Raw genomic sequence first — 17,796 nt, 5'->3', positions numbered from 1 at the left:
AGTATTTATTTGGGTCTTGTACTCTACCCGCCCCCACCTGGAGGTGAGAAGGAGCTCCAGTCCCACACATGCAAAAGCACCACTGATGTGTTTCTTTTTGACTTGTTTTATTGTGGTATTGGTGCAAAGAAGAATCACAAACAAGTACAAACGATGCTCAGTCTTCAGTCTTCATCTAAAAGCAGTTCCCCGTCAGCGTGAGGACAGCTACAGGCTCAGTTAAAGCAAAGCAATCCCGCTGTTTCACTCCACAGCAGTAACGCTATGATTGTTCATTTGTATTCTTTAAATCAAATACACACGGACATTTGCAAACAGATATCAAAAGGACATGAACATAGGAGGATTTTGGAATTGTTTGCTTTCTTCTTCATAAAGAAGGTCCAGCTCCATTGATGACCTGCTTGTTCATAAATCCAGAGAACGTCAGTGAAGGAATGTCCTAGAGAGAGTGCCTGCCTGCTTTTCAGAGGAAAAGAATTCATTGTGAGTTTTAACTTGAAATAATGTATTTTTGCAAAGCTCACAAGGTGTGCAGCAAAGTGGCGAGGAGTTAATTGAGGTTAGTCCTGCTTTAACCTGCTTTTATCCTGGTTTAGACCTAGTCCAGGGTCAAATCTGATTTCACGGCAGTTTTGCAATGAGGTAGGACTCCGGGGGTGAGTGTGTGGGAGGGCGGGGCTCTTGTAGGGTAGGAACTGAAGTAACCCAGCAAGAGTCCTATTGCCAGTAACATTACACGGTTATCTGTCTGAGATGCAGGCGAGGTAAGAGAAGGGCTAAAACTAAAATCACACGAGCCTGGCCATCCAGACTACATGCTTAGTCTGACCCCCAGATTCCACATTCTCCGTGCTCGCCCCGCTCCACTCCCCACTCCGCAGCAAATGCGTTGCTATTTTGAACGTTCAGAAACATTCCACATCGTCCACTCCGCTCCGAAGGGCCTACGTCGCCTCTCCGCTTCTCCGCCTCGCCACGATAAAAATACGATCAACTCAAAAACGACAATAATATCCGTATTTTCAAAGTAAATACCCTCCGAGTGGAATTTATTTTAACAAAAATGTCACTATTTCACACAAAGTGACCTCGATAATTCCCTCTGGGGAGTTTGTTATCACAAAAACAATCACACGACCCGATTAAGCTTCTGTTGCTTTCGTTCACGTAACTTTTTTTTCTGCCTCTCTCTCCCTCGCGCAGGAGGGGGGCACAGGCTTCATGCTTCAACGCGGTATAGCTCGCGTGCTCATAAACAGTTGTTCATTATTTTATTGGGAGGTTTATTTCTCAAAGTCGCTGCTTTGTGCGCGTGCTCCTCGTGGAGCTGGAGCACTGGCGGAGAGGACCGGGGCGGACTGAAGCGGAGACAGTGGGCGTTGATGTCGCAGCCGTTCGGAGTCGGGGCGGAGCGGAGTGGAGCTGAGCGCACAGGCGGATGATGTGGAATCCCGGGGTGACACTCAGCATTATCTAATGACCAATCAGAGAAAGGCACGGTCTGCCTTACCATGTGCAAAAAATGTAAATTTAACATAGAAAATGACCATATTCTGCCAACTGGCAAACAACTAAACTATTTTAATGATCCATCTGTGATTGGAGCAATACAAAGTGTGCCGGTTTTGGAAACACCAGACTCCTCTGTTTTTCAACACAAGCATTATATATGTACATAATTAAATCATCCCAAAGTGCCATCAGGTTTACTCACTAAAAACTTCATATGATTCTCCAGTTTATCCAGTTATCAACTCATACCATCACAATGTCCTAAGCATTTAAAATGTTTAATGTCTGTTACACGTAGTCCTGATCTGTCTGTGAATGTGACTCATTTCTGTAGGAATGTAGCCGGCCTTTGGGAGCCACTTGGAAAGGGCTGTTTGTCATAAGGGAAACATTAGAAGTATGAGGCCTTTAATGAGGATAAGATGTTATTTGAAGCGAAGAGTTCTTCTGTCACTGCAGCTTCTAAATCTAAAGTGGCCCCAATCTTAAGTGAGCCGGGCAGAGGGTCCGTGTCGGGCTGTCGGTCTGTGCCCGGCCTGCCCTGAGCACGGTCTGGACCCGCTCCAGTGTGTGCGTCCGTGCCGCTGTTGTCCAGACCAGATTTCGGGTGTGGATCTGCAGCGCCGGTCTCAGGAGAACTTCCCTCCAGCTCCAGCCCCGACTTGGTCCGTGTCCTCCGCCTCACACACACCACTGTCCCGGCCAACACCGCCAGCCCCAGGAGCAGGGCCAGGGCAGCCAGGGCCGGCTCCAGGCTGCCGGACTCTGGGCCTGGCGTGGTGAGGCGGGGCTCCTGGGGGGTGGGAGGGGCGCCGGCCGTGCGCGCCTCTGTGCACGACACCACCTCCCCTGAGGAATTGGCCCGCGGTACTCTCTCCACCAGCGGGCTGGCGCACACGGAGTAGGTGCAGTTGGGCCGCAGACCTCGGAGGGTGTATTCTGGGTAGGAGGCGGGCACTCGCAGGATGATGGGCCGGTGGTCGGGGCCCGACAGGTTGCGATAGGTGAGCCTGATGCCCCGGATGTGAGGCTGCGTCTGGATGAAGCGGTGCAGGTCTAAGAGGATGGAGGTGGCCGTAACGTGGCGCGAGCTGATGGGGACCACCAAGGGCATGTTCGTGGACTTCAGGGGATCCTCTTTGGTCTCGCAGGTCACGCCGGCGGTCCCGGGCGGACACCGACAGCCCGACTGCCCGTCCTCCACGCGGCACCTCCCCCCGTTCAGACATGGGCCGGGACACTGCTCTGAGTCACCACTGGTTTGAGCGGACACTGAAGGCGGGACGGAGGACGGGTCGCGCTGCAGGCCGTGTGGCGTGGCGTACGTGTGCGGGCCGTCTGGATACGTCGTCCAAATGCGGGGAACCAGAGTTACCACGCTGGCTCCCATGGTGGTGGTGTGCAGACAGCCGTAGTCCTTGAATTCGAGTTCTGAAAGCATCTTCCCGGCGTTCACCAGCGGGAAGTGGCATCTCGTCTCCTCGGGCCGCCCAAGGTTCACGCCCTTCTCTCGGAGCCAGACCGAAAACCAGGCCAGGGGACAGAGGCAGTTGAACGGGTTCTCTGCTGCCGTGAGGTGCACCAGCCGGGGGAAGTTCTGCAGCAGGCCTTCGGGGAGACTCTGAAGGTTGAGTCCACTCAGATCCAGCTCCTGGAGTCCATTCAGCCAGGAGAAGTCCTCAGCCTTCAGCTCTCCGAGAGGGTTACCGGCCAGATTGAGCCTGATCAGCCCCTTCATGTTGTCCTGCTGCACGGCCTGAGGAACAGCCGTCAGCTGGTTCATGGAGATGTCTAAGTAGTGCAGGCTGACGAGAGACGCAAAAAGGTTCTTGTCCAACGAGGTCAGGCCCAGAGAGGAGACTTTGAGAGCCTCCAGGTGAGGGGTCTGGAGGTCTGAGGGTTCTAGAGTTGGAATGTTGTTGTCACTGAGGTCCAGGAGCAAGAGCCGTGAAAAGGAAAGAGTGGGCAGTGACGTGAGCAGGTTTCCATGGAGTTTAAGTTCCAGCAGGTTGTGTAAGCTTTCAAATGCACCCGTCTGAATGCTCTGGATCTGGTTTGCATGGAGATAAAGGCGCTCAAGCTGAACGAGCCCCGAGAAGCTCCCTGATGAGATGTGGGTGATCTGGTTGGAGGACAGGTCCAGGTTCTTTAGCTTGAGCAGCACCTCGAAGGCCCCGTCTGGGACCAGGGTGAGCTGGTTCTGACTCAGGTCCAGCATCTGCAGCTCCGCCAGGTGTCGGAAGTCGTCCGCACTCAGGGCAGAGATGCCGTTGTGGAAGACGTAGAGGCGCTGGGTGCCGTGGGGGACGCTCGGCATGACGGGCGAGCGCCGCGTGAAGCAGAAGACCGAGCCCTGCGACGGACAGGAGCAGTCGGCGGGACACTCGGAGGACAGGGCCCGGGCACACTGGAGCAGGAAGAGCAGCAGAGCGGAGAGCAGCATGGTGAGGCAGCTCCTGAGGGGCAACACACAACAGACACAATCAGACTTATATCCATGGGACTGAGAGAGAGAGAGAGGGGGGGAGAGGGGGAGAGAAAGAGGAGGGGGAGAGAGAGCACGGGAGAGAGAGAGAGAGAGTGAGAGGGGGGAGAGTGAGTGAGAGAGAGTAGGAGAGAGAGAGGGGAGGAGGGGGAGAGAGAGAGAGAGTGGGAGAGAGAGAGGGTGGGGGAGAGAGTGAGTGAGATAGTGGGAGAGAGAGAGGGGAGGAGTGGGAGAGAGAGAGAGAGTGGGAGAGAGAGTGGGAGAGAGAGAGAGTGGGAGAGAGAGTGGGAGAGAAAGAGGGTGGGGGAGAGAGTGAGTGAGTGAGAGAGTGGGAGAGAGAGAGGGGAGGAGGGGGAGAGAGAGAGAGAGTGGGAGAGAGAGACAGTGGGAGAGAGAGAGGGTGGGGGAGAGAGTGAGTGAGAGAGTGGGAGAGGGAGAGAGTGGGAGAGAGAGAGGGGGAGAGGGAGAGAGGGGGAGAGGGAGAGAGAGAGTGGGAGAGAGAGAGTGGGGGAGAGAGAGAGAGAGAGTGGGAGAGAGAGAGGATAGAGGGAGAGAGAGTGAGAGAGAGAGAGAGAGAGTGGGGGAGAGAGAGAGTGGGAGAGAGAGAGGGGGAGAGGGAGAGAGAGTGAGAGGGGGAGAGTGGGGAGAGAGGGGGAGAGTGAGAGAGTGGGAGAGAGGGGGGAGAGTGAGAGGGTGGGGGGTGGAGAGAGGGGGAGAGGGAGAGAGTGAGTGAGAGAGTCTCTCTCTCACTCACTCTCTCATGAGAGAGAGAGAGGGGGAGAGTAAGAGATAGATAGATAGATAGATAGATAGATAGATTGATTGATAGATAGATAGATAGATAGATAGATAGATAGATAGATAGATAGATAGATAGATAGATAGATAGATAGATAGATAGATAGATAGATAGATAGATAGATAGATAGATAGATAGATAGATAGATAGATAGATAGATAGATAGATAGATAGATAGATAGATAGATAGATAGATAGATAGATAGATAGATTGATTGATCAATCAATGACACATTTGAGTTTGTGAGTAGGATCCTGCTTCAGCTCTGTCTGTCGTCAACACACTATTAACATGCAAAAAAATGAGACAAATTTTCCCTCTCTCTGCAACAATGACCTATAAGTAAGTGCTTTATTTGTCATTGTACAAGCGTACAACACAATAGTGTTCAGTCCTGAGCCGCTGCCACAGTGGCTCAACCAGACCAGCAGATGATGATCACATGTTAAAAGCCTTTGAAGTGACGCACTGTGCTCGAGTGTGTGATATGACACATGGATGCATTGGCCTATAGATTTATCTTGTGGGCAGGGTTGCCAGACGCACGATAACTATCGTCTTGGCACAATCATTTTGACCCCTGTACAATGTATGATCAATAATTCAAAATGTATGATCATTTCAGAGCGCCGTATTCACGTGGGAGTAACATCTGCTGTCAGAAGGAGAGACTGTTCCTGGATCAGTTTTACAGTTCTTGCATATCCTCCCCCCTTGGCTGCAGCCTGGCATTTGATTGGTCAGCAGGACGTAACCTTATCTCACCCCTCACGACGTCGTCATGCACCCACTTCTTTATTACGGCATAGCTAATTAGTCAACACGAGACAATGGCCTCTACAGACAACAGCGATCTTACAAGAAAAACACAATGAAGGCACCGAGGAAAATAAAGCAGCGCCGGGCACACCTCTGTAGGACCGTGTGTGGGTCGGAGCCGCTTTTCAAAGGTTGGCACTTGTTGCTGGAAATGAGAAAACGACACGACTTTGCTGATCCTCTTCCCTACAGGAGGCTCTCTCTCCAGACGAGCCCTGGAGGACATGGAGGACACTGAGCTGGTCAGATCTCAGAGAAAGTTATGCAAGCATGAATGTGGACACTTTCTGGTACAAAGACTCGAGTGGAGAGAAGTTTGAGCTCTAATGTTTCCTCATTCTAACGACTCACGTGAGTTCTACAAAGTAAATCTGATAAAGAAACAATCCCACAATCGACTGATTACTGCAGCCCTTATCCAAGAATCAGAGTGTGTGAAGAATGGAGGAGGATGTTCCAATTTCAAATCTTCAAAAACAATGTTGCTATCTATTAGAAATAACTGATATGTGATATTAGAAGCACGTGGTTTCTACACCTTGTGACACATCAGACACGTGACCAATGTTTGTCAGCTTTGAAATCCATCTATTGAGATCAATTTAAAGGTCCTATATCTTGCAAAATTGACTTTTTGGGGCTTTTACCCATGTTAAGCTATTTCCTTATCAAAAACACCCCCAGAGTGTTTTTTTGGCTTCATTCACGCAGTTCTGAGCAAATGCTCCTGAATCCTGCTCTCTGAGCAGAAGCTCCGCCCTCTGCTGGAAAACCCCTGACTTGTGACACTCTGTCATTTTTTACATCATAGTGTCAAACAGGAAGAGCTCGACGTCTGTAATGTAATGCATTACGGCCTGATTTTAATTTATACATCAGCCTGACGCGTCCGCTCTGCCCCTTCGGAGAAAACAAGCGCACCCCTGAGCGTCTGAACAGATGTCATGTTTGCACTGAAGGTTGTGAAGAAGGAGCTCTTTCTAACCCAGTCTTTTTCAACCACTGTGCCGTGGCACACTAGTGTGCCGTGAGATGTTGTCTGGTGTGCCTTGGGAAATTATGCAATTTCACCTAGTTGTCTTTTTTAAAATAAATTCATTATTATCCGCAAATAATGTACAGTTTTCGAATGTCTGTGCCCTCTAGTGTCATGGCAGAGTAACCATGTAATACTCTTCCATATCAGTAAGTGGCCGCAGGTAGCTCATTTGTGGTGATCAATGGCATTGTGGCTAGCAAGACTATATGGTGTTCCTATTCAAGACACTTTGACTGAGTATAGGCTACAGAGTTACATTTTTTTTTACATTTTCTGCTGGTGGTGTGCCTCGTGATTTTTTCAATTAAAAATATGTGCCTTGGCTCAAAATAGGTTGAAAAACACTGTTCTAACCTACTCTGGACACCTGTTCTTTTTTCTTATCTAATGAAAACGTTTATATTTGTAGCTGACACCTGATATCTGCAAACAGCTCAACATCAGCAGCCCACTCCGGTACGAGCACCGATGTCCACGGAGGAGTGAGGGGAGGACGGTCTTACATTTCAGAACAGAGTTGTAATTTCTCTGCAACAAAGTGATTAAAGGCTCATTTATACACGCCGTCATTTAACTATCTTTAGGTTGCTTGTACCACAATGTTTTTTACACCACAAGAACTGAACAAAAAATAGCTATGAAAACTAATAGTGTGTGCAGTAGTGTCCCCAGTGGTTAGCTCATGTATTGCTCTGTTGTTTTACCCTCACAGGCTCTGACAGTGCAGATGGCCTGAAAGCTCCATGCGTATCCCAATGTGTGAGGAATGTGAGCCTAAAGATGTGCTAAAAGCCTAGCGCCTCATCTAACACCAATTTGGCTGAATTTGGAGGAGGATAAAGGCATTCAGATGTGATCGCCAGAGCTGACCCCGTGAGCAGTTCCAGATTTGCAAACAGAAGGCTATTTCCTGAACGGTTGTAGAGGTTCCCTCCCCCACACACTCCACTCCGGCTCACTGGGAACTGGCTGGAAACGCACCATTCAGACGGACTCAGAGTTCAGCGCTGACACTGTAAGGCCAGGAGAATCAAACAGTACGTGTAAAGTGGCAGCACATGTGTTTGCTGAATGTCTCTCCCCGCTCCCGGTATCTGATTCATTCCTGTACCTAAAACCAACAGCAGTGTTTCCAATAACACACTAATAAAGTAACCGAGTCCATGTTTTTTTGATTCACAAACTGGGAAGTTTATGAGCATGTGCCACAGGGGTTTTTTTTGGCAGCTCTCTTAGTCTAATGGACAGAAATGCTTTTAGTTTTAGTCACATTTGAGTCATTTCTAAATGTGATAAGTCTAGAGGCTCCGTCAGCAGTGAAAACCTTAAAAACTATTGATCCTGGAGCGTCCTAGAGATCCCTTTGATGGAAAGCAAAGGCGCCATAATCTACTCTCAGTATAATTACAGCTGTTCTGTGAGGGCCTCAGAGCTATGGTCACTAAACAACATCATGAAGGCCAAGGAGCACCAGAGAGGTCAGGGATAAAGTTGTGGAGAAGTTTAAAGCAGCGTTAAGGCATACAAAGATCTCACGGAGCACTGTTCAATCCATCATTCGGAAATGGAACGAGTATGGCACCACTGCGAACGTCCACCTAAACTAACAGACCCAACAAGGAAAGCACTGGTAAGAAATGCAACCAAGTGCCCCAAGATAACTCTGGAGGAGCTGAAGTCCTGCCGCTGAGCTGGGGGAGTCTGTACATGGGACAACTATAAGTCGTATCTACACAAATCTGACCTTCATGGACGAGTGGAAGAAGAAAGCCATTATTGAAAGGAGGCCATAAGAAATCCCGTTTGAAGTTTGCTAGAAGTCATATGGAGGACACAGCTCCATGTGGAAGAAGGAGCTTTGGTCAGATGATTGATTTCTTTGGCCCAAATGCAAAACGTTATGTATGGAGCAAAACTAACACTGCTCATCGTCCTGAGTGAACCATCCCCAGTGTCAAATATGGGGGGGGAGGAGCATCATGCTGTGGGGCTGCTTTTCCTCAGCGGGGACTGGGGAGACTGTAAGAATAGTTGGGAAGATGGATGGAGCCAAATACAGGGACATTTTGGAGGAAAACCTGCTGGAGTCAGAATTCCAAATAAAATCTTTATGTTTATGGTTGTAAACATGACAAAATGTGCAAAAGTTCAAGGTGTATTAGTACTTTCGAGAGGCAGGGTATCTACTTTTTTCCCCCACATAAAAAGTTGAATAATGCATATTTAAAGTCCGAGCCCTAGTTGTAATACTTTTTTTTAAACATTTTTTAGGCCAAGTCCAACCTCAACATCACCATCAGGCCTGGCTACAGTCCTACATCACAAACCTAATGAAAACTTAGTTATACATTTCAAAATTACAAAAATAAAAAAATAATGACAAAAATGTAGATCTAATGAGCAGATATTTTAGTCCGTAATTAAAGACAAAATAAACATAGACATGATTTGACCAGTGAAAAACGTCTCCCTCCCTACATGAGTTTGTTTAGTATAACTCCATGTGATCACAGATAGAAGTCCGCCTCAGAGGAGAGCAGACGCAGCACGCTCTGAAGTGGGTCGGGCACATTCCTCGTGCACAGCTGGATCTGTTTACCCACGATGCACTGCATGGATCTGACTGAGGGACTAAAGGAGGCGGGGGCTGTGGTTACAAAATCCACCAGTTGCAAAATTAAGATTCAGGTCGATGAGCATGTTTTACAAACGTCCAGGAGCATTAATGTTTGGGAGAAAAACTGAAGCGGGAAATTCCACCAAGAATCCCCCAGTTTTACAGAGTAATAAGAGCTCACGGACACACTGACACAACAATGGAACACAGCTCTCCCACGCCGCTCAACTGCCCAACACTTTTATCTGTATCTGTCTTTAGCATCTTTATACATGCTAACATATACTTAAACAGAAAAAAGTTTTCTGAACCCATATTATGACTGTGAACGGCAGGAAAGCAAGATCTGTCTACAGTAGATTACTCAAGAGCAATATGAAGCACTCACCTCTCAGTACTCTTTCAGTACATGTTAGCATGTTTGACAAATGTGCTAACAAGAATGACATACATGCTAATATGTCTGACATACATGCTAACATGAATGACATACATGCTAATATGAATGACATACATGCTAACACGAATGACATACATGCTAACATGAATGACATACATGCTAACATGAATGACATACATGCTAATATGTCTGACATACATGCTAACATAAATGACATACATGCTAATATGTCTGACATACATGCTAATATGTCTGACATACATGCTAACATGAATGACATACATGCTAGTATGTCTGACACACATGCTAATATGTCTGACATACATGCTAACATGAATGACATACATGCTAATATGTCTGACATACATGCTAATATGTCTGACATACATGCTAACATGAATGACATACATGCTAATATGTCTGACATACATGCTAACATGAATGACATACATGCTAATATGTCTGACATACATGCTAACATGAATGACATACATGTTAATATGTCTGATATACATGCTAATATGTCTGACATACATGCTAACATGAATGACATACATGCTAATATGTCTGACATACATGCTAACATGAATGACATGCATGTTAATATGTCTGACATACATGCTAACATGAATGACATACATGTTAATATGTCTGACATACATGCTAATATGTCTGACATACTTGCTAACATGAATGACATACATGCTAATATGTCTGACATACATGCTAACATGAATGACATACATGCTAACATGAATGACATACATGCTAATATGTCTGACATACATGCTAACATGAATGACATACATGCTAATATGTCTGACATACATGCTAACATGAATGACAAACATGCTAATATGTCTGATATACATGCTAATATGTCTGACATACATGCTAACATGAATGACATGCATGTTAATATGTCTGACATACATGCTAACATGAATGACATTCATGTTAATATGTCTGACATACATGCTAACATGAATGACATATATGCTAATATGTCTGACATACATGCTAACATGAATGACATACATGCTAGTATGTCTGACACACATGCTAATATGTCTGACATACATGCTAACATGAATGACATGCATGCTAATATGTCTGACATACATGCTAACATGAATGACATACATGCTAACATGAATGACATACATGCTAATATGTCTGACATACATGCTAACATGAATGACATACATGCTAACATGAATGACATACATGCTAATATGTCTGATATACATGCTAATATGTCTGACATACATGCTAACATGAATGACATGCATGTTAATATGTCTGACATACATGCTAACATGAATGACATGCATGTTAATATGTCTGACATACATGCTAATATGTCTGACATACATGCTAACATGGTGGGCAGAGTTGGCACAGTTGTGTGTGACCTCGCTTGTGTCAGTCTGCCACAGGGGAAACTATATATATGTAGCTTACCACCACTGTGTGTGTGTGAATGATGAACAACTAGTGGCATGTGATAAAACACAAGATAAATAAGGTTCCATTCCATATGCCTCCCTCATTTGTCACTATGGTGACCCCCATACACCTGACCGTCTGCAACCAATTGTTGATCCCGCAATCAACACCCCTGTTTTCCGGCGGGGATTGGGAACAACAAAAGGAGCCAGGTTAACAGAGCAGCGTGTGGAGAGCACAGCGGCGCGCACCAATCCAGCAGACGGCACAACGCAGAGGAACCCGCACCACAGACCCGACTACACGCAGAGGCAGGGCAATCGGACCCTGCCTTGCCAGTGAGTATAGCTCCCACCATATTGGCGGTGCTTGGTGCAGTGGAAGCCTTGGGCTGAGGGTGTTCAGCTTGTTGTGCGTGGCTGGCCTGTGTGTACTGTGCGCTCGGGCTGGAGGTCACCGCTGGATGGTCGGAGAGCGGGTGTGGGACGGAGCTTCGGAATCACTGAGGCCAGATCATCAAGCAGCGGGAGAGCGAGGAGCTCTCCCTGTCAGTGAGTACCTCCAAGACGCTATCACCATGTTGTGCTAAGAGTGGCCTTGGACGTCTGGTGTGCATGGACGTGTGTGTTGGTTCCCTTGCCTTCTGCCCAGGTGCGGCACCAGCGGGTCGAGAGAGGTGCGGGACTCGGGGCGAGACGGAGCTCCAGCTGTCCGCAGGTCAACCTACTCAGCGCAGCGGTAGGGTACGCTCTCCGGCATACTCCGGCACCGGACTGGAGAGCGTTGCCCCGGCACCTTCTACCCTCCCGCAGCGGTGCCTTGCAGAGGGAAAGTCGGACTGCCTCTTCGACTGCCCATTCTAATTACTTTTTATTATTATTATTATTTTAAAACTATTATTATTGTTTTTGTTTATTGTAATAACATTTTGTAGTATTTTCATCAGTTGTCTTTAATGGTCACACCATTTTGCTCTCATTTTAGTTTAAAGTTTATTTTAATCGGCACAACTTTCATCACTTTTGATCTGTTTCTTACAACAACACTACAGTGTGTTAGATGGATTTACCTATAGTATATAGTATACAGTTTATCCTGTTTTGGCTGTGTCTAACTCTAACTAGTTTCTTTACTCATTTTCAAACGCCTGGCCCTAGCCAGTTCGATATCGTCCATATGAATGGGGCGGCTCGTGCTTCACAGCTAGAAGGTCCCGGGTTCGATTCCCACCAAGGACGAGGTCTTTCTGTGTAGAGTGTGCATGTTCTTCCCGTGTCTGCGTAGGTTTCCTCCGGGTACTCCGGATTCCCCTACCACTAAAAACATATATAATAGGCCAGGATGAATGAGAGTGTGTTTGTGAGTGCGCATGGGGGACAACGGATGGAAATCAATCAATCAATCAATCAATCAATCAATCAGTCAATCAATCGTCCTTTATTTGTATTGTGCTTTACAACAGCACCTGCTGAACCAAAGTGCTCCATAAGTGCAATGTAATAAATACTGCACACCTTCTGTCATCCCGAGACTTCACTGAGGAGCACTTTGAGATGCTAAATTGTACAGATCTCGTTGTTTTTCTGTCTAGCTGCCTGTGGCGTGATGTGAGTGGATGCTGTGCGCGGGCTGAATTGAAAATAATAAACTTTTTTGGATTATTAAAATTGTCCTTCTCTTCATTCCTTCATCCAAACAAGGCTTTAGGCTTACAATGTTGTGGAACAGAATGAAACAGCAACCAGATATATTTATAAGCTATCCTTATTGTCATCCTATTATCATTGCCATTTTTCAAGCTTTTTGGGCCTGTTAATCCCCCTTCTCCCTGTAGGCCTCTGTAGTGGTGCTGGAGGGGCGGGCCTACACTCTGCTGGCTCATGGTTTAGGAGTGGACATGGACTTTTCCGTTTGTTCCTCTGACTTCAACTGCAGAACTTTCAACAAACACGGGGAGAGGCGTGTGAAGGAGAGGAGGGAGAGGCCCCTGGGATATGACATCACCGAGAGCATAGGGGCCAGCTCCAGACACTGTCCAGACCGGGGCCCCTTCCCTGTTTGGAGCCTGCGCTTTCTCCTTGTGTCTGGGTGCACTTGCAGAACGAATTGCAAAAGAGGTGCACAGCACAACACCACACTATTGTTCAATAGTTTCTCCTTATTCAGCCCGTTATCAGAGACCCTACGCACCCATCACACAGTCTCTTCAAGGTAATGCCTCCACGGGCCAGGTCCAGTCGACTGAACAACAGTTTTATCCACCATGCTATCAGGAAGCTGAACTACCTCCGTTCATAGGGAAGACATAGGTAAGACGAGAGGAAAAGAGAGGTAAGAGGAGAAGGAGAGAGTGGTAAGAGGAGAAGGAGAGAGTGGTAAGAGGAGAAGGAGAGAGTGGTAAGAAGAGAAAGAAAGAGGGGAAGGAGAGAGTGGTAAGAGGAGAAGGAGAGAGTGGTAAGAAGAGAAAGAAAGAGGGGAAGGAGAGAGTGGTAAGAGGAGAAGGAGAGAGAGGTAAGAGGAGAAGGAGAGAGTGGTAAGAAGAGAAGGATAGAGTGGTAAGAAGAGAAGGAGAAAGTGGTAAGAGATGAAGGAGAGAGTGGTAAGAAGAGAAAGAAAGAGGGGAAGGAGAGAGTGGTAAGAGGAGAATGAAAGAAGAGAAGGAGAGAGTGGTAAGAAGAGAAGGAGAGAGTGGTAAGAGGAGAAGGAGAGAGTGGTAAGAGGAGAAGGAGAGAGTGGTAAGAGGAGAAGGAGAGAGAGGTAAGAGGAGAAGGAGAGAGTGGTAAGAAGAGAAGGAGAGAGTGGTAAGAGGAGAAGGAGAGAGTGGTAAGAGGAGAAGGAGAGATTGGTATGAAGAAAAGGAGAGAGTGGTAAGAAGAGAAAGAAAGAGGGGAAGGAGAGAGTGGTAAGAGGAGAATGAAAGAAGAGAAGGAGAGAGTGGTAAGAGGAGAATGAAAGAAGAGAAGGAGAGTGGTAAGAAGAGAAGGAGAGAGTGGAAAGAGATGAAGGAGAGAGTGGTAAGAGATGAAGGAGAGAGTGGTAAGAGGAGAATGAAAGAAGAGAAGGAGAGAGTGGTAAGAGAAGGAGAGAGTGGTAAGAAGAGAAGGAGAGAGTGGTAAGACGAGAAGGAGAGAGTGGTAAGAAGAGAAAGAGAAAGTGGTAAGAGGAGAAAGAAAGAAACAGGGGTAGGAAGAGTGGAACAAGGGGAAGAGAGGTAAGAGGAGAAGGAAAGTGGGGAAGGAAGAGAGTGGTAAGAGGTTGAGGGAAGGGTAGGAAGAGAGAGAAAAGGGGAGAAGGATGAAGGGATAGGAGGAGAGAGGAAGAGCAGAGGAAGAGCACGGTAGAAGGAGGGGGAGGAGAGGATGAGAGAAGAAAGAGGAGAGGAAGAGAGAGGTAAGAGAAGAACATGAGGTAGGAAGAGAGGAAGAGAGCTGTGAGAGGAGAGGAAGATAGGTGTGAGAGGAGAGGGAGATAGGTGTGAGAGGAAAGGACGAGGGAAGAGAGGGGAAGAGATGGTGAGAGGTAAGAGGAGAAAAGGAAGAGAGAGGTAAGAAGAGAGGAAGATCATCACATGACTACAGGTGTTCCAACAGCAGAGATGTTGTGACGCTCCAGTTTAAAATGCAATTAAGGAGAACAGTTAACCCAATGTGAGCCTTTCCTCTGGCTTTAAATGTTTATGATGTGGAGGATTACTGCACAGGAAGTAACATACCAGGTCATTTTCATAACTGTTCCCGCACAACCAATGAGAAATGATTTATTCAGAGTTCTATTGCTACATGCACTTCAGAACATCAACATTTTCCCCCCATTTATTTCTCCATAAATGTGTCTATCATGTAAAACTTACCAAATGTGACAATTCCAGCAAACTGAAGCAATAATTAGATGATAAAACAGCAAGGTAAAAGCAGTCAAATGAGTTTTGGATACATAGAAATGAAATGTCACTGCTCTACAGAGATGTTCGCGTTTGGAGTGATGAGCGCAGCGTTAACGCACAGCCCGAGAGCGGAGGAGGAAAACGGAGCTGTGAACTCAGAAACACGTTCATCTTACCTTCATGGAGTAGGCTCGTCTGAAACTTGCATCTGGGAACTTTTAGACACGTTTTTCGTCAAAGCGTCCATTGTGTGCGCGCCCGGGCTGACGCGTGGTCGCGGTGCGGGACGTCGATGTGGTGCGTCAGCGTCAGCCGGTAGAGTGGCATATACGGTTACCACGGCAGCCCCTGGAGCAGCGGAACAGCGGACGAGGGAGGGCGGTCCCACAGCCAGCGCGCGCCCCCGAAGCCCGAGCTCCTGCACCTGAACAAACATGAGGCGGGCGGCCCTCCGCTGCGGGGCTCAGGAATGTTCCAAAAGACCCGAGTGCGCCAGGGATCCACTGAGCTGAGCCATGGAGAGCGCACAAGTCCAGGGAGAGCACTGGCTTTATACCAGCGCACATCAGTGAGAGTGAACATATGATCAAAATCAACGAGAATATCAGTCGAGCCGTCGCTCTCGACATTTATGGGGCAATCAGCTCTGTAAAAGAAACACGATTGTATTTTAGGACTGTTTACAAATCATTATTATACACTTCATTTAAAGGAACAGGCCACTGTGTTTCCACAGAGATATGTTATACCTGAGCTTAGACGAGTTGATACGTACCTGTCTGGTCTTTGTGCGTGCCCGTGGGAGAGCGTTGTAACTTCACCCCCGTTTGGAGGTACAGTATAGGAATACATTGGGAGAGGCCAAATGCTAACATCCCCTTTGGTCGCAGTGGCGGCGCCAGACATTTGTCCCAAGGGTTGCTTAGGGGGTGCTGAGGTCTTTCTTGGGGGTGCTCACAAAACATGACATTTTTGGGGGCGGTTGGATAACATAACACACATAACAAACGCACGTGCACCCGCAAATGCGTAATTTTGAACAGCAATGGTTGGGCTGCAAAGGCGCCGTGAGCAGTGAAGGTGCTGTGTGGAGGAAAACGTTTGTTTGTTTTGTTTGTTTGTTTGTTTGTTTGTATACTTTATTGTCCCCGTAGGGAAATGTGTCCTCTGCATTTAACCTTCGATGCCACTGGGGCAACCCGTAAGGAGCAGTGGTCGACAGCAGTGCCGCGCCCGGGGACCCATCTCCATGATGTGGAGCCAGGCTGATGCTCAGAATAACCTGGCTGGAGGATTCACCTATTGCACGCTCTGGGACTGAATGTGTGGCTCTGCGCTCTCATGCCGTAATCGTGTGAAGGTCCAGACCCTTGTACGAAACGCAGTGAGTACGAGGGTGTGGTAAAACCAGGCTAGCGCTCCTCTAATTTCTGGATGGAGCACTCTGAGCTGCTGATGCTCCACTGTTCCATTTCATGATTTGAGCAGGAATATCTCCATCATCAACAGCAGTTACATAGACACACCTATTTAGCAAGTAAGTGCTTTATTTGTAATTGAACAAGTGTACGAAATAGTGTTCTGGTGTTAGTCCTATAGAACCATTTATGTATTATCCACTATCACTGTAGCCTGGTTTTACCAGACACTCAAACTCACTGTTATGATATGATACGATAGAGTTATGACAGAGTTATGATTGAGTTATGATAGAGTTATGATCAGATCCAATGGTTTTAAAGGAGTTCACTCCTCCCACCTGATAACGGAGCTCACTATCATAACTCTATCATAACTCTATCATGACTCTATCATAACTCTATCATAGCTCTATCATAACTCTATCATAACTCTATCATAACTCTATCATGACTCTATCATGACTCTGTCATAATTCTATCATGACTCTATCATAACTCTATCATAGCTCTATCATGACTCTGTCATAACTCTATCATGACTCTATCATAACTCTATCATAGCTCTATCATAACTCTATCATGACTCTATCATAACTCTATCATAGCTCTATCATAACTCTATCATGACTCTATCATAACTCTGTCATAATTCTATCATGACTCTATCATGACTCTATCATAGCTCTATCATGACTCTGTCATAACTCTATCATGACTCTATCATAACTCTATCATAGCTCTATCATAACTCTATCATGACTCTATCATAACTCTATCATGACTCTATCATAACTTTATCATAACTCTTTAGGACATTCCTTGTGCATTCCAAGGCTTCAATTTTAATTTCTGGATATTTGGCAGCCGAGCCAGAACAGATTGAAGAGCTTCCATTACTTTTGTATCCGCCGCCATTGCCAAACTACAACTTCTGACGTCACCTACAAGCCCCGCCTCCCCCACTCGCTGAATGGTAGGTTGAAATTCAACCCATGTAACGCGGCCACTAAGATCAGACCCAGACGTACATGTAGGGAAATTATAATTGACCGGAGTTTACGGATGGCTAAGGCCAGGCTACTATCACTTAGAACTGGGCAAAAAAATCAATTTGACATCAAAAACTAGTTGTTTTTTGTAGATTTGGAACAATTATAGAACAATTTGGATGTTTAAAAATCTTTGTAAAAAAGGTCAAACTGCACAGTGACGTGAGCTGATGCACTTTAACTAAAACAATATTTAATTACAATATTTAAAGTATGTTTATAGTCAGCAGTTATTTTGTGTTAAATGGGGAGAAATAAATCGAATCAAATCAAATCAAATCAAATCAAATCAAATCGTAGTGTTGGTTAAAGACGTCAA

The 17,796-nt window shown here is 46.5% G+C and overlaps 1 protein-coding gene across 1 annotated transcript; it reads right to left on the bottom strand.

Moving 5' to 3' along the window:
* Nucleotides 1–1,671: 1,671 nt before the first annotated feature.
* LOC306961360 (vasorin-like) lies at nucleotides 1,672–15,314 on the bottom strand. Its single transcript, XM_079554069.1, has 2 exons — nucleotides 15,184–15,314; nucleotides 1,672–3,971 (listed from the first exon to the last, which is right to left on the bottom strand). Exon 2 carries the CDS (start codon nucleotides 3,956–3,958, stop codon nucleotides 1,907–1,909), a length of 2,052 nt encoding a protein of 683 aa, XP_079410195.1. The 5' UTR covers nucleotides 3,959–3,971; nucleotides 15,184–15,314; the 3' UTR covers nucleotides 1,672–1,906.
* Between the last annotated feature and the right edge of the window lie 2,482 nt (nucleotides 15,315–17,796).

This window comes from Gobius niger, assembly GCF_951799975.1.
Source record: "Gobius niger genome assembly, chromosome: 3".
Lineage (NCBI taxonomy): Eukaryota > Metazoa > Chordata > Actinopteri > Gobiiformes > Gobiidae > Gobius > Gobius niger.
Note: the sequence above shows the minus strand (reverse complement) of the source record. Positions and strands in the feature narration are given on the sequence as shown.

Bases quoted from the DNA above. Each gene is read 5' to 3' on its own strand.
- LOC306961360 (XM_079554069.1), bottom strand. From the start codon at position 3,958: ATGCTGCTCTCCGCTCTGCTGCTCTTCCTGCTCCAGTGTGCCCGGGCC.